A 22900-nucleotide genomic window follows, 5' to 3' on the forward strand; every position below is an offset into this window, starting at 1 on the left:
GCCTGGATGCTCCGCTGCCACTACATCACTCTAACTAACGAACACTAAATATGACAAAGACGTGCATTAGACATTTGACTTACAACCTCATCGGTGCTTGACGCACATAATTCACGCAACTCCTCTCTACTGGACTAACAAAAGGCTTGTGGGTCATTTGATTGCAGCTGTAAAACTGACGAGGGGATCGGATGTGAACAGACGCTACGAGTCACCTGGACTAATTATGTGGCCTGCTCACAAAGACAGATTTTTTTTCCACACAGTGACTAATGCAAAGCAGATATATTCAAACATAGAAAAGCGATGAGCTGATGTTTATGTTAGTGCATAGAGAAAGCGAAAAAGAGACAGAGTGGAGAAATATAGAGAGATGTACACATTACCTGCCAACTATTATCATTATCATTTGCTCAACAGTAGGAGCTAAATGCAATAATACGTATATTTCTTCTTTTGATTTATTCACTGTTGTTGTTTGATTCATTGATTCTTGATGCTTTAGGCGCCGTTTTGACTTTAATCCCAGTAAATCAAATCTGAACTGACTCCATCCCTTTGATAAGCCAAGAGTAGTGTGGATGACCAACTTTAAGAGTCATATCAAAATCATATTTTCGTGGAAACCGCAAAAAATATTATTTCTATAAAGAAATTAGTGTTAAAAGGCACATGATTAAAGTATATTTGACGTTTGGTGAAGCTAGGACAAATAACTTATATAAGTTATGCTCCAGACAAATTGATTGCCCTAAAATAGCATGTTGTACCTCCTAAAATAAAAAAATTATGAAATTCAGGCACAATTACAGAATTTTGTTCATAAATGTGTCAGGTTCAGTGAAGCCAATTTATTGTTTGCAAGATATGCTCTGGAAAAAAAAGATTACAGATGGCTGGCCAGGCAATGGGCAGAAAAGAAACACCAAATTAGTACTAATAGATTATCTGTCAGCATCAGACATGCCTAAGAATAAGGCAAGCACTGGAGTGGAGAGGCAGGGAAAAAAAACAGATTGACTTCTTGTTGTTCTTTCCTCAGGGGAGATCCAATAGAGCCATCAGTCACCAAATCGCTGATGTATGAACAGATGAATCTAACGCACACACATTAAAAACACAATCAGAAAGCACCAACAATTTGACCCATGCAGTGAGCCATCCCATCTAATCTTTTATCTTTGGTACATGATTTCGAATGTATTTCAAATAAAGCTCATTTTTAGTAATTGTTTTAAAAAAACGGAACCCCCCCCCAGCATTTCTTTTTGCTTATTTGGATTCTAAATGTGAAAATGAAACGACCAATTGGTTAAGTTACAAACAAACAAGAATCTGTCTACCAGAATTTCTCTATACTTTAATTGCTCAGCATGCATCTGTTCAGAAGCTTATGAAGGTATAATGCACAATAACATCTAGCAAGGGCACTATTTGCTAATCAAATGAGCTTGTGGAACTATGAGGTTCCACTTTAGAAATAGGTTCCCTGCAGTAAATGGGACCATGAACCCTTGAGATTCTTTCTGACCATCTTTGCTAATGTTCTGCAGCAGATATATGCTTCACACGCAGTCAAAACTCCCACAGGTTTAAGACTAAATTGGTTCAATGGATTTTCTTTCCTCTGTGTCCCGTAGGGTGGAAACGAGGCAGGAACCCCAGCATGGAAAGAAACGTTCGAAAAGACTAGACTAGCATGATGATAGAATTGGACATTATGTAAAACACAAGCCAATAAAAATACTTTTCTTTGTTCAGTTAAATGCTATCACACTGGCCCCAGCCACAAATGTTAATATGTAGGGTCTGCTTTGTGGTGGGTGATAATATGTACCCTGAATTCTCTACAGCATTAATTACACTTTATTGATTACAGGAGGGAGGGAGGAAGAGCATGGGAGATTGAGTGAGGAGGAAGAGACAGTTGGCAAAATTGCAGCCCATAGTTACTATAAAGCATGTAAAAGGGGAGCCAGTACAATTATACCAAAGTCATCCAGTAGCTAATGAGAAAATCCTTCAGACCCTCCACACACTCCGTCTCCACGCCCTTTAAGTAATGCTGATACAATGAAACAGTGAAGGTGTCACATGAATTTAAGTCACAGGGCTGTATGCGCTGTTCAAATCCATCTCTCAGTGCCACGCTTGGTTTATTTGAAATTATTGGCATTGATTTCTTATTTTCTTTCTTCCCACTCTCTTTCCTCTGGTCCTTCAATGTAATCAACCATATTAGAATGGTCATGGCTGACATCTCTGGCTTCCCTGTGACATCTCCAGTGGCATGTTACTGATGCACGGTGATCTACTTCTGCAAAGTTATGCTGCTTCCTTTCTTTCCACATCGTTTCCAGGTTGACCTACTTTGGCAAATCGCTTAGGTTCCCTTCTTTGTTTCTTACATTGTTGTGGCAACGCCAGGAAATCTTGCAGGCTCTTACTACTGTACTTCCCTCTATATCTCCTCTCTCTCTCTCCTTATCCGGGCAGATGGCAAATGAGTAGACCAAAGTGAAATATGCCAGATTCAACCTCGCTGCCCCTGCAAAATTGCTCCCGCCGAGTCTCACAGAACTGTATTAAGGAGATTATGCCTGGCATACGATGCATGGAAAAAGGCGCTGAGCAGTGATTTTCCCGGGGGGGGGGGGGGGGGGGGCAGAGAGAATGCAACCTCTCTGTGTTGAGTGTATCTCATTATGGCTGAACTGTGTGTTACCTCTGGCAAACAGTAGGAGACGTCTCTCAGGCGAGCGCCACTGCAAAAGCAGTGGGATGGTAAATGACAGCGGCCCAATGGTGGCACAGAGCCATTGCTCAAATCTACAGGCCCACAGGGATGCACTGGTTCGGTCATGATTAGTCAGATAGAATGAATAATCTGCACACAAGACAGCGGCTGTTGAAAGGATGCCCCATCCAAGTCTCGTGTGCTGTTAAATTCCCTCCAGTTATTTTGGCTGAATGACCTTCTCAATCACAGAAGACAAAAATAAATTCAATTTCTGAAACGGCCTCTAGTCATCTGGGGTACCTGCATAGTCACAGGGCATTACAGCATTGCATAGCATGGGCACGGTTAATATCATAGCAAGTAGCATCACTACAGGACCAATACTCTCGTAACAAGTTTAGCTTGAGAAAGACAATTGATGGCTAGTAATTATCGTATTTATCATTTAAACTATTGCGCTGTATCCCGTCTGTGCTGAGACAGCAGGATGCTGCTCAGGCTTCAGTATGTGATATAGCCTACCTTAAAAATGAGACCTACCGTGACACTGTTGTGAGCCGTACGCTTGAAGTCTAATTTCAACATCACTGCCTAGGTCTTTGAATAGTTGTGACATTCAGCGACTCTAACGCGTGTGCACTCTGAGGCATCCGTACGTTGAAGGCGACGCAAGATTAATTAAATCCTCATTCCTCAATCCTCCCAAGCTGCATTCACAGCTGTTAAATTGAAAAGACATTCTGTGCAAAGCATATTCAGTGAAGTCTATGTCCAAATGACTTTTGTAGTATAACGTCAGGAAGGTGGAGCTTTCCTGGCATTTCTGATAATAGTGCAATGCCTGCATGTCTTCATGTTATATGACCCTCTGTGGATTGTGTAAATCAATCACTAATTACAACATGCGTTGACCCGACAGCTGAAATGCTACTACCTCCAGCATCTGCCATGGGCTAATAGGCAGCTGAGTGAATCTGGTGTCCAAAATGCTTTAACAAGCTGCGAGCAGCTTTGTTAATTAAGACATGCTGACAGCTCGTGAACTCTGCACATTATTATGGATCTGCTGCCTAATTGGAAAGAATGGTTATGGTAAACAAAACTTTCTTCCCTACTGGGTACCATTACTGATGCTGTTATAAAATTGCAAAAAAAATTCATCCAGTAGTTATCATTAGATTGTGGTGTGTGTGACTGCTCTAAATCTAATCAGTAGTGATCGTATGTGTGAGGTCTTACCTGCCCTGGACTTTGATATCGGAGATAGCATAGAAGTATCTGGAAAGGTTATTCTCATCCACCATTGTTGCTCCAGTAGCAGGCCGGAGCAGCCGGACTCTCAGGTCTGTGATGGTGAAGAAGTCCCTCAGGTTCTTGGTCGTGTCCAGTTGGCCGTAAAGTGAAGCCATGTTATGCAGCCTGGGCCCGGCAAACAGTGCAAAGCGGTCCTTGATCTCAAAGCGGACTGTTTTATCATACTTCCACACATAACCTCGTGAGTAGTCCTCAGTGCAGATGATGTCCAGGAGGGTATGCTGAGTCAGGTCCTGCACCGTTTTGGGCTCCATGGTGAAGGCATCCAGACAGTCAGTGGCGTAGAACTGATAGGGCTGCCAGGTTCTCCCATAATCCAGTGACTTTTCTAGCGCCATCTGTTCAGGGCGGCCTGACTCAAATGTGAGCACGATGTCATCAGTTAGCTCGATGGTCTTGTTCCAAGATAGCGTGATGTTGACCAGGAGGGCCTTTGGGTACTTCTTCCAAGAAGTCGATTGCCAGAAGGTCGTGGGGTTACGGCCTTCGATGTCAAACATGAGCTGCGGAGGGTGAGCGAGTTCCTCTGTGCTGGCGTCACATTCATTATTACACATGTATGGGTTCTCCTGTAAACAGAGACAGAAGAAAAAGTGGGTCAAATAACGAACAGTTAGCTTGAGAGAAGAATTAGTTCAAATCTGTTTGCCATTTTTACATACAATGTGTACGCCAACAAAATGTAGCTGTAGTTTTTCTCCAACAAAATCACAACATACACAGACAAAAATAAAATAAAGAAGCAGTCATACATAACAAGAGCGTAGTACAATGCTATAACTAAAGTATAAAAGTTATGAGAATGTTTGCAATGTAAAAATGGTGACTTTTATTGTTCATGGAAAATCAACACAACAAACACTGTAACAGTTGAAAAGCGGAGATACTGAACATGCACTTCTTGGGCTGCAGGACTTTGGTGCATCTTTTGAAATGGTTGATTAAAGCACTGGGTGATTACCGGTACTTGTGGTATGGCATTAATCTGATTCTCATCCCCTCTGTTTCCAGGAAATAATTCCCTGTCCTCCTACGCCTACGTTATAGTGTGGTTTGTCAAAGGCCACTTCTTGGATAATAATTTCTTCTTCTTCTGCTTATTATTAATATTATTATTAGGTCCCGCCATGAGCTGGTATGTACCCTATTGGAGTGTACCCTGCCAGCTGAGACCTGTGGTTCCAACAAGAGGCATTCAAGAACACATATTCATTTTGACAGCTGATTATAGAAAGGGCAGCAGGTTATGTGTCTTTTAAAGCACAGTGTATAGCTTTTAAGATGATTTATGTAATGGGATCAATGTTGAGTTTCTCTTTTACCTCGTTTGGTTTTATTCACCCTGACTCATTTACAGTGACTCTCAATCTTTTAAATATCTTGCAAAACTAATTCAAATGTATCAATTTAAATTATTCCATCATAACTTCATTCATAAAGCAATATATTAAACTTTGATTCCTCATCCTCATAATGTGGCTTTTGACTCTCAGTTTCTTTACAAGCTTTACATTCATCACACCCCTTACTTGAAAGAGGTATTTTCCAAAAACATTTGTCCGATTTACCACAAATCATTACTGGGTGATGTTCGCTCCTTGTTCCCTGGGGGTCTCCATCTCGCTGTCAGGCGGGAGGAGGCACTCCTCCAAGAGGACCTTTCAAGTGCTACAAGCTCCAATTTATCAGAACAAGATAATCCACTACTTGATTAGGTAGGAGATGTCACTCTGTGCGTGCGTGTGTATGTGTGAGAGAGAGAGGTAACGTAGAGAGGAGCAGGCCTCTGATGTAAGACCGAGGCAGAGATTGAGTAAGTAAGAGGGGGACATAGCTCCATTCAGCTAATACTCTTTGCAAGCTTTTCCTCATCCTCCAAGGCAAGGTGACAATTAAACGGGGCTCTGCCAGGCCTTCTGACTGTTGGGAGGTCCCATTAATATTCTGTCTGGACGATCCCCTTCTGACTTCTCCCAGCGCTGGACAGCGGTGGCTGGAAGGAGCAAGAAGGACGAGGGCCGGCTGGCAGTGGGAAATTCCACTTGGGCTTTAGTGTAGCATTTCATGATGGGAGGTTAGGTGTGCCATTAACTGCAGCATCTGGTGCACCAATGATCCACAGACAGATGTGTAATATGTCCTAGGTGACATTTATGCCTGCTTAGGGGCAGTGGACAGTCTCTAAAAACCCACTTGGCATGCGGGATGGCTGTATGTTGCTGTAATTGGTTGGAATTCATTAAGGGGGGGCTAAAACTGATGTTCAGTAACAGTGGAGCGCAGGTGTGGATCTGGTGAATGGGACATTATAAATATATATCACCACAGAATTGGTGAAAGTCTGAAATAGCATGCCATTTATATACTCAAGTGCAATTACGAGGCACTTTAGAGACTGAGCAGTCATAATCCAATAAAATTTAAAACACTGCGCCAAATGCCAAAAGTGTGAGCAATTATGTGAGAAATAAAGGTTTTTTATTTCAGTGTGATTAAATCAGGATGCTCCAGCGGTCGGCCATTGCTGTAGCACAGACTGTTACACAAACTGCAATCCTCACCGGAGCATCGTCTGTGATCAGACAGAGATGTATCCGTATTGATCCCTGTGGCTGAGCAGCTGAAAATCTGCTGCGTTTAACCCCGGCCAGTCGTCCAGCGCCCCTCCCGAACACACGGGTCAAAAACCTTTCATTACAGCCTCCTCCGCTCATCGACTAATGACAAAATACTGCCTTTATGAAGATCAATAACCTCACCGGTCATCCCGGAGTCGAGCAAGGAGATAAAATGCTGAGCGTATGGCCTTAGGAAAATCAATGGTGGGTTTCTGTGTTCTACTGGAGGTCCAATAGAGTTCTCTGTTAGCCGATTAATTGTTTGACGCACATTGAAATAATTGACAGGGCCAGGAGCCGCAGCATTTTTCTAATTGCATGAGCTGCTTCTACTAATCTCAGCGAGATGATAAGTGGGCAGGATGGGGGACAGCTACTGCAGATTACAAAACCATCGCTCAAGTTCGCTGGAGCGAGTAAATCACAGTAAATTGGCGCTAATAGAGATGCCGTGGACCCACCCAAGACACAGCGGCTTAATCCCATTATTAGCATTGTGATATGGTGAGATAGTGGGAGTGTGTGTGGCGGTGGGTTTTGATGTGGCAACATGTGAGCAGATTTTTACAAATCATCAGGAAGCTGCTCTAAATTCATTTGCTGTTTTCCACGTTATTGCCAAACTGTTCAGGGTAATTTGACCAAATGAGTAGAGGAGCGGAAATCAGCACCGCGGTAACATACAGAATAGTGAATTAGACTAATTCTGCTCCACTAAACAGTCCAGAGGAATTTAGACAGTTTAGCTCACAAAGAAACGTTTTCTTTTCTTATGCCAAGTGAGGCGTTTGGATGCGTTTCATATCTTATTTCTGAAGTGACTTGAAAATTAAATCAAAGCATTTTTGGCTGCGTTTTTCAGTTCTGGGATTTATTTTTTATTTTTATTGCGGCTCTGTAACTGCCCCAGTTTAACGAGCAAATGATCAAGCCGCTTTCAAATCTGGAGCTTCTCAAGAAGAAATTCTTACATTCCCACATATTCATCTTATATTTCTTCATTTGAATTCGTGCAGATAATCTTCGTTCCTGGCCAACATGCAATTGTGAACTGATTCAGTCCCAAGTGATCCATCACCTATCAATCACAGTTTGATATGTGATCCGACTTTGGTGGCCCAGCTACAAGAATATAGTCGTTAATGGCGGATGGGACTTGTGGGAATATAAATTTACTCACTGCTGACAAGCTCCCACCAATCAAACAAATCAGGGTGGGTGTGACAGATTGTACTGTCCCTTCGTATCTTTCTCCTTTTTGACATGCTCTAACAATGATATCCAGAAGTAATCATCATTCCCAGTCTGGGATCAATAATCAGACTAAACATGTAATTTGACATTTTTCAAGTAGTCATGCTGTGACCTACAATCCATATAGAATATCCAAATCTACAAGAGCAAAGTGTTGAAATGTTTCCAGGAAGTATTCCTTGAGAAACCATATAAAATGTACGAAAAAAACATATATCAATATATTTAAGGAAGTGAATAAAATCCAAACTATATGTAATATGGTGTCTTGACGCAACCAAAATCTCTCCTCCTACAACATTTCATGTAAATCAGATGTTTGTTTTTTTATGAAAGCACAACTTCCATTTCAGATCTTTTATTTTTATTTTTACTCTATACTTAAAAAATAAAAAACAACAAGCTGTTTCCAGGCTTCCAGATACAAATCCAATCATGCACTGAGCACAAGTTCATCACACTGACATTAATATAGTTAAATACAACATGAGTGCCATTTATCTCTGCTTTATTCACATAAGAACTATGTCAAAGTCCAAATGAATAAATGATGACTGCTAAGAATATTTTCTTCCATCTGGCCAAAAAGAAAAAGAAAAAAGATTATATTTACATAATGTCTCACATACGGGCGGCATTATCTTTTCCTTTGGATGCAATATGAACTCTCACAATGATGCACAGACTTAAAACCCTGTCTTTGCTGTCCGTGACACCGAGACAGAGACAGCGATAGACGGAGATTGATACGTGCCTTTCAATATGAGAACCCCCGGTGATGCTAATGAGAGATGCCAACATTTAATAAATAATAATAATAATAATAATAATAATGCTTGATTTTATATAGCGCTTTTCTAAATACATCTGAGTCCCTCGCCAAGTCTTATCCTTCGATGTGCATCTTCGACTGCCGGCTTTAAACAATGAATTCTATTTGGGAAGTAATCTTTATTGGTAAAGGGTTTAAAAAGACATTAAGATAAAGGACTCCATGCTGTCGGTGAGGCATCATGGCATTCATTTAAAGGACTCTCAAAAATGGATAATGACAAAAAAAGGGAAGCGCGTGCAAATAACAAGTTTTCCATTAAAAGAGGCCTCAGAAAAGCAGTACCAGTATACAAATGTATACTGTATTCTATTGTATTCTATGAAAACCTTTTCCGTGTGTGTGAACATTTTGCTGCATTCCAGAATTTTTCCCACCGTCTCCTCGGGAATGCATTACCTCCTTTCTAACACATATCCAATTCTCCTCTGCGTTTTTACCTCTCTGTCTACTCAGCAAGGTGTGTGTGGATGTGTGTGCACGTGTGTAGGACGAGGGGTGGGGGGTTAAAGCTATCCCTGCTGCATTAATGAGACCTTGTGTTCCACGATAGATTTCTTCATCCCCGACCCACAGGCTTGATTGAAGCGTCTCTCTCTCTTTCCTATGGTGGTGGGGGATGCAGACAGAAAGAGGGGCTTAACCTGGACGTGAAATGAATATTGGATGCCAGTGTGACAGATTACAGTGGTAATAGACACCCAGGCCAAATCCTCACAAGGATTACATTCATATTTTCAAATGGCTCGGGGTCGGCTGGAGGCCGACCGTCCCAGACCCTGGTCGACAAGGTGAGGGGGAACGGGATTCACACACACACACACATTGGCAGACATTTGTCAAAAGATATTTGATAACCTTCACATGAATACATATCACTAACTGATCTTAGGGTATTGGTTGAAGATTAAACTGTAATTAGGGAATTAAAACATTTTTGCAAACATAAGCTTATCATTATAGCTTATAAAGAGGGATCTTATCTTTTAAATGAGACAGCATGACAGACTACAGTAATATTACATCTGTAGGATTGTTCAGCCTTTTCACACTCAACTTATACTGTGGTATATTTTGCCGAAACTGTTTTCAGTAATAGTTTCCAATAAATTACACATCACTTTGCAAAATATCTCATCACAGTGTTAAGATGCAGAAAGTTCCTGAATCTGTTGGTACATCAGGATGTTTGAAATCCCTGGTGATCTTTGTGAGATCCTGCTAACGAAGGCAGAGGTAATCAATTGAGAGAACAAATGAATGAGCCGAAGTCTCACTGGCAAGGCGCCGGTGCAATAATGAAACGGAAGGTAGAACCAACTTTTCCAAGTGCTCAGTGGATAAATTTCTGTTTTGTGGTGCCAAAGGGAGAAATTCACTGGTGATCTAAAAGCGGCTGCACAATTCAACCACATCAAGCGCCACGGTGAGAACTGTCCAATCAGCTCAGGGGAGATTACGACGGGCGATCACATGCAAATGTTCTCATACTGAGTTTAGACAATTCGTGAGCCTAAAATGCAACAATAGCATGGAAAGCCTTCAGCACATTCAGAGGACGTAAAAAAACAAACAATTGTATACTCCATATTCTTTTATATGGCAGAGCAATCCCCCACCGGGTGCCACTGGTTTGGACAGGATCCCCTCCTATAAAATGGTTTACTTCTGACAGCAAGGCGAGCAGAGGCATTTAGAGCATCGAGAGTTGTTAGACGGCTGCAAGTAGAGCTTTAACTCAGGCTGTTAACTCGGCACGTTAAATGGTACAGTAAAGAACTCTGACTCGGTCACCTCCTCCAGCATAGTGTTCAAGCAGAACAAGAACAATTTACTAAATTCTTATCATCACAAGCCTTAGTTGGAAACGTTTCATTGTGTCTTGCTTCCTGGAGCACATGCAGTGCAGTCCCTGACAATTAAAATGTTCAATATGAATTTACATTTAAATAACTTGTTTGTATATAGTGGTGAGAGCTTGGAAAATATGACACAAATTATAAAGCCAAATTATAAAGCTACAGATAAGAATTTAGATCAGCTCTAAACAGCGTTTGCTCCAAACAAATGTACAAATAACTGGAATTAAATATCCTGCAGTTGAAAACAAGCACTTACATAAAAATTCAGGCATGTACAATCAATGAATTGTAAGTTCAGATTGGTCAAATCTTTATTTGTGCAACTGTCAAGTACAGAGGCGGATGCTGAATGAGCCTGGGCTCAGACCCTTGGACAAGTGTGTATCTGCAGTTAGCATTCAGAGGAGGGCACGTCTTTTCATCCTCTCTATCTCTCTATCTCTGGATCATCCAAACAAGATGGCATTTCCGGCCATTATAACTTAAAATACAAACCCCAGTGTTTTAAATGAATGGATTCATTTTAATACAATTCACATCAATAAAAAGGCAATGAGTGTGTTTTCTATTTTTCACACAGTTTGAGCAATATTCCTCTTGTTCCATCTGTGATAGGTGAAATTAACAAATAAAATCTAAGTATTTTGCCTGCTCTTAGCCGAGTAGTTTGACTATTTATTCCTTGTAACAATTCTCATGGTGCTTTCTGATTATTTTCTACATGTTGTCAATAGCAGCATGTAGTCTTAAATTGTTGCAGCCTATAATTTATGATATTATAATATAAATATCTTGTCCTTTTGTATTTTTCCAAACCTTTCGTGCAGCTCTGATCTTGTCACCCATTGATAATTGCAAAAGTGTTTTGTTTCGTGTTGGAATCAGAAGATCCCAATAGATTAAATCCACGATGAATAATAATGAATTATATCTGTGATGAATTTTTAAAGAACAGCCAGTGGTAGTGATTTAAAAGTAAGAGAGAAAAAGTAGAATGTCAGCCTTTACCCCCCCCCCCCCCTATTTAAATCTAAAAATAAAGACTGGGTCATTTTTAATTAACCAGCAACTTAGTGAAAACTTTTTTTGTTGTTTCTGCACATGAAGCATTAGAGCAAAAACTGATGGACAGCTTTGAATAAATAAAAACAGATATTTGACATCTTGATACTTGCTGTTCAAACCATGGATGGATCACCCATATTTTTTAGTGTCATTCATCTTTTAATTAGGTTACATTTTTGTTGTGAGCAGGACACCAGGGTGTAATCGATCTGCTGGCGGCTCCAGCATCTCTCAATCAGAACATACTGTCAGATTAGGCAAACACTTTGCAGTCTTTCTCTACACATTATGAGTTGAAAAAGAAGACAAGCCTGGATCCATGATCAGCCCTTATCTTTTAGCTGAAAACTACCCCAGGAGGTGACATCATGAAGCAGAGGCAACATTGCACTCCCACTGCCACTCCATCCCCCCATCTCCCTTCCCTTCCTCTCACCATTTCTCCAACTGTGGCTATTTTTAATGCTATAATAACTCTACATAGCCTGCGTGGAGGCCCTCCAGAGACACATGGATCACTGTCACCTTGACCAAGAGGCTAACACCGGTGCAGGGAGCTGCCCCAGCTTGTTCCCCATGGATAAAAAATCCCAACCTGCTGCAACAATAAGGCTACCTTACAAATTAGCGCTAGAGAATTTGCTTCCTTGATGCCTGCAGGGAAAGACGAAAACACGGAGGTGTATTTGTGCAAAAAAGGGGAAATAAATACAGCGATTGTAAAGCATGAACCTGAGTATTTTTGATGTTGTTAGGAGACATCACAAATGTAACAGTTAAATAAAAAAAAAATATATTTATAATATGTATAATTAATTCAGACAAATATATATATATATATACATTTTATATAACTATGTTATAAAATGCTTCAGCTGTGGCATATTCTGTTGGTTTTGTTATGTTTGTTAGTGTAATTTTATCATAAAAAAAATCTCTTTAAAAAACACATTGTGATGTTGGGCATTAAAATCTTTGAACTTGCAAGAGCCCAGTGAATCCCTCAATCTGGCAAAGAAGAGGCGACGATAAAAAAATCATCTTATCAGGGTTACTATTAGTTACTGTAAAAAAGGAAATAAAAATAAGCCTGGTTCAGTATTCATTTTAAACAATATTTCACTTCTCAGCAAATTGCTGCTCCTACCCATATAGGTTAATCATTCCTGACACCATTCCATGCTCGCTGAGAGCTCTTGTACAGGAGGTGTCATCACGTGCAACTCTTAGCAATGTCTTTTCAATCAAGCGTCTCCCTCCATCAGTGTCTCGGCAGACGGATGGAGTAGATGAAGGATCCTTTCCTATTAATAGGCACTTCTGTGACTGGATTAGCGGTGGCCAGACTGTGTGTGTGTGTGTGGGGGGGGCAGTTTTCGTACCTTCTAATTATCTTACAGGGAGAGGGTCTGTAGGACGAGGTTTTTGTTCTGCGTGTGTTAGAGTGTGTTGCTATATTGCAACGTTTTTGAGAATAATAGAAAACAGCTCACAGATTTCTTAATTAAGAGCACATAGATGGAGGCATGAGCGTCGACTTGGACTCCTTATTTGGCACTTGTAAAACATTGTCGTTCCCGCTCTCATGTGGCCATGGCTAACCTATAAACTATGACCTGCAGCCACTGACAAATGTGCTCTTCGGCTTTAACAACTTCACAAAAAAAACTCAACATGAAAAAAAGAACAATCTGGCAGCGCATTAAGAGCTCTTCCTGTTTTCTAAATCCATACTTTGTCTCTACTTTCTCAGTATTCTTTGACGTTTAATTTTTTCATCTTCTGTGGAACTAAGGTACAGAGATTGCGCCACCTACTGGCAAGGCCTTGTGTGACGATCACTACTTTATTGCTATATAAATTTGACTGCGTTCTCCGCTCAATGTTCTGGATGCTAAGTAACCCATACTTAACGGTTGTCCTCTTGGGCCACAATTTGCACACAGGAGACTGAAACCCTCCTGGCATTGCTGACCAATCATTGAGCGCTAACAAGGACCCGGCTATATAATGCTCCGTTGGTGCAGCGGAGAGAAGGCTGATTAATTCACTTTCAATATTTCATTTGTTTCTTAATCTCTGAGCCTTTACGCTATGATTAAAATCAATATTGTGGTAAACCTCAGTCTACACAGCACAGAGATTTAACTGAGCAGAGTCTGGTTGAGATTCAGCTCGAGGCCTCTCTGTCAGATCACTGAAGGTCTGTTTAGTTATTCTGCAGGGAGACTTTCATCTTTTTTCCCCTCCTTTCTTTTCTTCTGTCTGCTTCCCTCCTCTTTGTTTTTAACCATTGAATTTAAAAAAAATGATTGACAGTTGACTCTTGGGAAAAGAGCTGGGGCCTTCTCCTCTCTTTAAACTGAGAGTCACGCCACATTTCTTATTCTATTATTTTCATTTTATTTTCATTTCACACAGAGGAAAAATACAGACAAATACACACACTGACTTGGCAATATTTTGTAATGTTTGAAATCCAAATATGGCCAATAATTAACTTGTCAGGTCTTTTTCCTCTGATTGGATATCAGGAAATAATCATTAGTAAAATGTATTCTTTTGTACAACCAACAACACAGCAACGCAGCAAATCAATACACTTGATACGACGAGTCTTTAAAAATAATCCACCCTCTCTTCTGCTTCATCATGTCAGGCTAGAAAAAAAAGCCTGCAGTCTAGGAAATAAAAACTGAAGATAACACGCAGGCAGCAACAATGAAACACAAGTGGATCCACTTGATTCCGCAAAAATAACTTCAAGCATCCGCCGGCATCATAATCAGAATCCTCCACAAAGGGAGTCAAGGGTGCTCTGCCATCTGATTGTCTGTCTGCTCTTGATGAGCCGCCATTATTAAAGATGAGAGAAGAGCAAGTGTTGGGACTGGAAAAAGAAAAGGTGAAAAAAGAAGCCAAACGGAAATCAAAAACTTTAACGGGGCCAGAGGGAAATACTACACTTATCAACTCGGCTCCTCTGAAATTATGGATGAATTAAGCACTCCGTTAGTGATTAATTAAACCATGAGATCCAAACTAATGAGACCTCAAAGAGCAACGTGTGTGTGTGTGAGCATTATATTGTGCAGACTGTAAAATGTCTTCTTTGCATTTCACTCTAAACGCAGAAGAAATCCTCAGATAAAAGATACGGCGGTAGATCACTAATCACTAATGATCACTAAACACCGACTCTGCTCATTAGAGAAATAGGATGGGTTTTAAACAAGGATATATGATCTGATTCTGAACTATAGGATACAGGACATATTTAGAAATGAAACCACACAAAATATTTCACATACAGCTACATTATTTCAGCTGTGAAGAGCGAGCGATTCAAGTCGTGATGGTGGGTTCGATTTTCATACTGGAAGAAGAAGAGTATAAGGAGCGAGAGATTTCATGTAGTACGTCTGAACAGTGGAAAGTGCAGATTAGATCTTAGTTGGGTTACAATGTATACATTTTATTTTGCATTTTGAAAGTTGATGAAGACGAGAAAATCTTGAATAATAAGATCCCAAAAAAGCTCAGTTGTCCGTTTTGCAGGACATTTAAGGACGCTCCCTAACTTCAGATACAGAACAGCTGTTATTTGTGCCACAACAGTCAACATTATCCTGCAATGCCCAACAAACATGGTGCAAACGGATGATGTGTTAGTTATGGCTGATGGATCTCATTAGGTGTGTAAATACAGAACAACAAATGCGTTTATTTTTAGACTGCTTTAGCCCATTTTGTTTGCATGTTGGTGAATCTACATCCTGAAATGTCACGCCGCTGTTTGCAGACGCGTCTAACATTTTCACAGATACTAGAATGAAACCAGAATATTTCAATGGTTTAATAGTCAGGGACTCTAGGGACAGGGAATGACAAACATGTTTTGTTTTGTTTTTTCACAGTTAAAGGCAGTAAAATCATCAAGAACATGAAGAATGTTCACATTTAAAGATCCCCTTCTTATAAAGACAGCTGTGGTGGGAATGCATTTTTTCCCAGCCTTTAATATGCATACTGTAACTGCGTCATCTGGGACACAGCCTATCTGGATCTACCTGTGTGTGTTTGCAGAGGTGTTAGAAGTGAGTTTTTTAGACTGGGTTCCTATAATAAAAAAGAACAGTGCTGACTGCAGGTTCTCATGTCCTATTTTTGTGCTTGACTATTTATGAACTCCTACAGAGATGTGTGCAATCAAAATTACATTTGTGCAACTATATCTATGGAAACATTGGTATTGGTGTCTGTTAAGACTCTCCTAAATAAGATGATGTTTTGCTGTGTTTTTGTGTTGTATGTTTTTTACTATTGGGTCTAGAGCCTGTAATAAAGTTTATATATAGTTACATATTTCAAATTTCAACCTGACTTTCGAGTTGCTAAAGGATCAGTATGTAATTATGGAACACTGAAAATGAAATTAAATGAACGTGTCACCACATTATCTTCAACAAAGGTAGTTGAGGCCTTATTTATCAAAGGTGTGCAATTGAATCCTTGATTCCTTGAAATTATTTCTGTTCACACATTATAATTCATTGATTTCACCCCTGACGGTGCCCACCAGCGAACTCTGGTGAAACGTGTTTCCACGAGGAGCTAGAAGAAAAGCTTTGACGCAAATCTGCAACTGCAACTCAATGTGCTTTTTCACAAGGTAATGTGAACAGCTGACAGGCGGGTCTGAGCACTGAATCAGAAGTGAGCTTCCAGGTTTGCAATTTGAAGAACCTTCCTCCGTTCATTCTCAGACGTGACCTCAGTTTCTTCTGACTGGCAATAATATATTGCAGAGTGAAACCTGTGCACAGTACCTTTTGTGCACTATAACAAAATCGCATACTTCTATTCAACCCCTAATTTTAGTTGACGTGACAGAGTTATGGAAGTCATGGGCGGAGGTCTTATAAATGCGCCGTCTCCGCTCCCCACATGGACGGGAACGAATGCCTCAACCACTCTAGGATACCGCTTGAGAAATCGGAAATGCTCTTCTTATGTGACTTCATCCATTATCTCGCATTCAATAACTGTGCTTCTCAGGCAGCCAAAAAGAGGCCATGCATGATGACATGCATACACATGTACACTGCAACAGCACACTAGGTCTAATTGTGAAAATTGATCAGTGCAATCAGAAATTGCATCGCTGAGCCAAGACTGACTCTGACCTTTGAGTCTGCTGGAGATTTCTGCAAAACAAGAAAACCAGGCCTGAATTCAGGCTTGAAAATCACCTTTCATGCAGCATCAATTGAGCTAAATAAAAGTCAACTATTTGCAGAGTCTGAATCACACCAAAGATGCTGTCGGCATGTATAAAAAATAACTATTGCATGTGTTTTGGATTAACTGACACTTTTGCACAGGTTTCCTTTGCACATAAACCGGATACAACACAGGTTTACAGATTCTGTCCAAATATTTGCCTGGTTATTATTTTTGGAGAGTGATTCTGTAAACTCATTGATTTCATTCCTGAGGCCGAGTTGTGTTTTTACTTATCACAGCTGAAGTAGGTCATGACACACTCGCTCTACGCAGTCAATAGCTTGGCGTCTTTTAATGCAGTGTATTCAAAAAAGCTGAACCCCTTAGTATAGCTGGCTTTAGTTACTTCCTGTCTCATTGAGAATGAGACAGAATAGAAGGGAAGGAAATCTCTGCAGCCAGTTCCAAAACTGGAGGAAGTCCTTCGCAGAGCAGAGAGGAGAGTAGAGATGAATATATAGAATATCAATGTGTGTTTTTGTTCACCAAACAAATACAGTGAGATACTTTGACCGCATACTTACACTGGTATTTTTGGAATGTGTTGGTAATGTCAATATATCATTTATTTCAATAGTCAAAAGAAATTACTGAATGAAAAAAAATTATCAATAAATGTGCAAACGTGCATCAATAAATGTTACCAATATTTGTATTCTTCTCTAACCAAGTTGTGATAGTTAGCTTGATGGATTATTTGATGAGTCACCATTAATGATGTGTTGTAATATTAGTCCAATCCAGTCTCACTTCACTACCCTGATGTTGTGGAGGTGTGTGTGTGTGTAGGTAGGCGTGAGTGTGTGTGTGTGTGTGCTTCCAGCTCCAGACCTAAAACCTTGGAGACATCCAGTTGGCAGGGATACACAGCAGCTCTGCCAGTTTTAGCTGTTAATGAGAAAATGACGGCCAATCTACCTGAATTAATAAACCTCCTAAATATCAATAACCCCCTGAAAGCATGCTGCGGTGCCGTGCGGACATTTAATATGAATGGAGACTGGAAGTGCCAACCTAACAGTTGGTTCTACATTCATTAACATCTTCAGCCTTTGCTACTTTCTCCCTTTTCTCTCTTGCAATTTGCCTTGTCGTCGTGAACGCAGGTTGAGGGAATGATCTGGTTGGATTCTGAAGGCTTATAGCTCTCCAGCGAGAGGTTGTGTGGCTCAAAGAAGTAAGGAAATGCATGCCTGTTTGTGCTCGGGAGGAATTCAGATGTGACGCAAAAAACATAAAAGGTGGGAACGAGCGAAGCAGAGGCTGAGATGTATGCCTCAGAGTTACGTGCGTCAGCCGCATCACTTCATTCAGTGACACCAGGTGACATACTGGATATCCAGTTGGCCTTTTTGAACACGCCTGTGCACATGAACAGCGAGTCACGAGGCATGACTCAGATGGGAGAGATATCGCCGTGGCTCCGTCTCCGTCTCCGTCAGGCAGCTGAGTATTATGCTTTGCTGCTTTCAGAGCATTAGCTGATTACTCCACAAGCCCCACTCACACGGAACTTTATGACCGACAATAAGCCTAAATGATTGCCATAATGATGGTGTAATTCAATGTGGTGATTGTTCTGTAATTTCATTTGCAGCTGATGTTTCCCTGTGAGTTGATGCTGAACAACCTGTGCCATCAGTTGTATTCACAGGGTGGCCATTTTTCTCTGACGCTATATACCCACAGCAGGAAGCTCGGATTGATGTCATACTGATGTGTTTCTGGTTATCGGTATCCAATAAATCATTATGAAATGTTGCTTCCTGATTGATCAAATACTTCAAAACCAGGATATTGGGGCCCTGTTATAATTTTAAACAACTTATCCAACAACCCACTATCTCCTAAAAAAATACTTTTGCCTTTACTAATATGAAATAAGTCTTCAAGTTCAACCTTTTTTTTAGACAAAATACAATTCTGGCTTCATTAGCTTAAGTCTTTACCAGAACAGCAATCCAGACATTGAAAGCTTTTTAAATTCATCCCGGCAGCAGGCAGTTTGTGCCGTTTACAGCAAGTGATTGGAAACCATGAGCGTCGTTACCGCACAAATCCAAACTGAAACACTCAGAACTTGCGGCAAACAAAATGCAGCAAATGACAAACCAAACTGTCTGTCAGTTCTCAGCAACACGAACAAAAGTATCTCTCTGCCTGCTCGCGTTCCCTGAGGGTGCATTTATCCTTTTCAGAGGAAGATAAACAAAGACCATCGGCAGAATATCCGCTCGCTAATTTGAAAAGCAAACTAAACAGTGAACACGGCTGATTTCATGACAGCTGTCAGTGTGACAAGAGGTATTACCAGGTGGGATTTATCCTGTTGTGCTGGAGGCAGGCGGAGTCCAAAAGGGATTTGAAAAGGCAAGAGTTTGGAGAGGAGGAGGAGGAGGAGGGGGGTGTTCAGTGGCTGTCACTCAAGCGCATATTGCATTTCTAACTACCGTATTTGAATATTCACGACCCTAAAAAAGTAAATACAAGAAGTATGTTGCAAGCAATTATAACAGAGGTCAACTCCGTTTCAGTTTACAGTCGAGAAAAAGAACAGCAACATTTGCCACATTTAAATGTAACCTGCATTTGATCCCACAGGAAGTTGCAGAATCAAACTGAGGAGTTCACGCAGTCGGGTAAATGAGCCGTATCAGAGAAACAAGATGTCAAAACCTTGTTTGTTTGTGGCCTCAATTTGTGCTTCTCCAACCGCAGTAATTCATCCAGACAGCAACTGAATCTGAAAGAAAAGCACTGTCTAACAGATGATTTTAATTATCCAATCATCTCACCCACAATATGCGTGTTGCCGAGACATGGGAGAGCGAACAATGCGCCAATGCAGATGTTCTTATACATTTTACCTTCAAAACAAGAGTGTGTTTTGTTATAAACTGAAATTAAAGTACATTTTTCCTGCTTGACTACAAGTAGGCCAAAATGTTAAACAATAATTGTTTGTACATTGGCGGCGCAATATTTGCTGAGAGTATAATTAATTAGCTGTGTATTGTAATTGAAAGGGTTGATAGTGACAATACAAAGGCTTTAATCAAGCTATGAAGGCGGACCAACAAGTGTAAGCGTCAGTGAGGCAGAAGCCTGTCAGCACCCTCAACCATATGCACCTCCGCCTACACTTCCCAGCAGGCACTGCCATCTTGTTGTAGACTGTTTCTTCTCCGTGCTGCCAACAAATTCACCGACAGAAATCTGCCATTCAGCGCCAAAAAAAAAAACACCTTTACTTCAGGACCTGAACCACCTGCATTTGACTATGCAGCCATTTTCATGAATTTAATATGAAGCACTTACCTAACCCAAACAATTACATCAGCGCATTCACCTGCTTAAATTCCAAAATTCACTGTTAAAGTCCTCTATGAGATGTGCCTTTATCTGCACGATTTAACCTCTTTACCTGTCTCACCAGTGAGGATCTACTCCAAATGCATCCTCGTATGGAGCATGTGCAACATACATGTGCAGCGTGCGTGTGCAACATGCATGTATTCGATGTGGTTCTCTGCAAGAGTTCTCAGTTTTGAAATAGAGCAGCACAACAACTTACAACAAAGAACATTCCGAGGTGAAATCCACTAGGCTGGCGCAGTGAGCAGCTTACCCTCAGTTCTTATCTGTTGGCAGAGCAAAGCCGAGTTGCTCAGAGCCACATGGCACGAGGATACACAGCGAGTCACACACACACACCAACACACACATGCATGGCTCCTAACAAAGTGTTCCTCAAATGAACCTCAGGTTCACATGAGTAGCAATGAAGCTGGGTCTCAAGCCAGGCTCTGCTCCCTTATTTTAATGACAGAAATGTAAAAAGTGAAATGAGGCAGTTTCCTCTTAAGGATAATCTGTGCCATGTTGACAAAAGCCCTTTTGTCTATTATTATAAACTATAAGGAAATCCGTGTTAATAATAGCACAGGTGGTTTTAACATGAATGGGTCATTTTTTATTTTATTTTATTCGTTAAATACCTTCGCTGTAATTAATATCTGCTCTGGAGCAGATTGATTCATCCCAAGAATCAGTAAAAGCAGAATCACTGTTTGAAATTGTCAGATTATATGATGGCAAATACCATCAAGTTTTTAGTATATATTTATCACATTAAAACATTTGCATTGATAGGCAGATTAAATTCAGAGGATTCACAAGTGAAATATTTAGTCTGCCCCTTCAAATATTCATAAGTAAGATGCAGTTACAGGTCGGAGAGACAAAAGTTTAATTTGCTTGTCCCTAAATTTGACTAATTAAGATGATTCCTATAATAACTAAAGCCACGAGGTAGAAATGCATCATTGTTTAAGTGGACTGCTTTGCTGACTGTCCATTCTCAGCCATTGTAATTCGTGTCATCAGTCATGCAGGCAGCTGAGATGAAGTAGATGGGCTGAATGGCTTCCAGCTCGTCCAGGTATTTAGAGGAGGAGGCGGATCCACATTAGCTGAGCTGATTGGAATTATTAGTATGGTGTATTTTATCTTCAGGTTGACAAGTCACATGTGAGCAGAAGTGAAGCGCAGAATTACTGACAGACAGCTCACTGTGTTATCAGTGCTGCTGCTGTTGATTTCCTAAATGAATATTATAATACAATGAGACACATAGGAGAAAGAAACACTGCAAAAATGCTATCAGTTCTCTGTCCACAAGCACTGATAAATGATGTTATGAGCTCCCATCCATCCATCAGTTTCTCTTTTCCAGGGTCATGAGGAGGATGGAAAGACACCCAGCTGACTCTGGGTGGCGGTCAGGGTAACAGGTAACAACAACAACAACAAATAACCAAGGTACGTTACAACAATATTCAGCAGGTAAAAAGCGAAATCTATCATGCGTGTAAAAATCACAGTCATTCTCTCTAATTCTCTTCAGCACTCTGGGTGATTGCAGGACAGCGAGCCAGTTAATAATCCAAGTCGGCGGGGGAAAAAGCCCTTGATGAGTTCCAAGGGACCAGTTTAGCAGACGCATATCAAACGCCAACGCTTTCTGCCACAATATCTGCAGCCTGGCATATCTTCCTGCTCACGGCCAGGGAATAGACTGAACTCATGCTGAATGCTGTTGAAAGAGAGCCTTCAACATTACAACAATCTGTGTCCCAGAGCAGGAGCTAAAGCCTGGCACCTCGAACTAAATCATTTCATTTAGGACCTCTGATGTGTAACGCACATTTTCATGCCAAGCCTCTCAATGACTAGCTGCCCTTATGGAAATAATGAACAGATTACCATTTGCCCCCTTGTCACATGATGATTCCTTGACAAGTGCCTGGCACCTTGCGGGAGACGAAGTTAATGCTCGCCATCACATTCCAGACAGTGAGATAACTGGATTACAGAGAATAAAGAAACTTGATCATCAGAGCGTGATGGACTGAGGTAGACAGCATTGCTTGAGTCCACACCTTGGGAGATGGACAGGTTGAAATGCCTAGTGTCCATGTCCCAGTATCCTTAGGCCAAAGTCCTGCAGGCACTGCATATCTACCCACTTTACCAATTACGCTCTCTGTCCTGACTTCGGGGTGATTAAACACTAACCATCTCAATGACCATGATGGCCTTTGGTAACGACTTCCCCTCTGCCTCTATTCGACCCTTCCTTTCCTTTTTCTCTCCCTCAGAAGAGAGACTGTTTTCTTCTGTTGTGGCTTAATCAAGGGGATTGCTTATTAAGGAAAAGCTCTCAGCTGCTTCCTAAATTGGGGGAGAGGACAGTCTCACCATGGCAATAACTGCAGATTTATGTCAGAATTAGGTGCAAATAGCTGCATTGGTTATTCCCTCGCTTTAATTAAGCAGGCACATTTTCCAGGCCGACGTCAAGTACTTGCTGGCTGTTCTGGTCCCCTCTGCTGGGCAGATGCAAGCTTACAAAGCAACTGAGTAACTG

General features: G+C 40.9%; 1 protein-coding gene across 1 annotated transcript in view; it reads right to left on the reverse strand.

The window, feature by feature from the left end:
- The window catches only part of ntng1a (netrin g1a), a 73487-nt gene that overhangs the window by 38485 nt on the left and 12102 nt on the right, over positions 1 to 22900 (reverse strand). The window contains exon 2 of the mRNA XM_068748075.1: positions 3980 to 4623. Coding sequence (XP_068604176.1) covers positions 3980 to 4623 — 644 coding nt within the window. The remainder of the gene's footprint in view (positions 1 to 3979; positions 4624 to 22900) is intronic.

This window comes from Brachionichthys hirsutus, chromosome 14, assembly GCF_040956055.1.
Source record: "Brachionichthys hirsutus isolate HB-005 chromosome 14, CSIRO-AGI_Bhir_v1, whole genome shotgun sequence".
In the NCBI taxonomy this organism is placed as follows: Eukaryota; Metazoa; Chordata; class Actinopteri; order Lophiiformes; family Brachionichthyidae; genus Brachionichthys; species Brachionichthys hirsutus.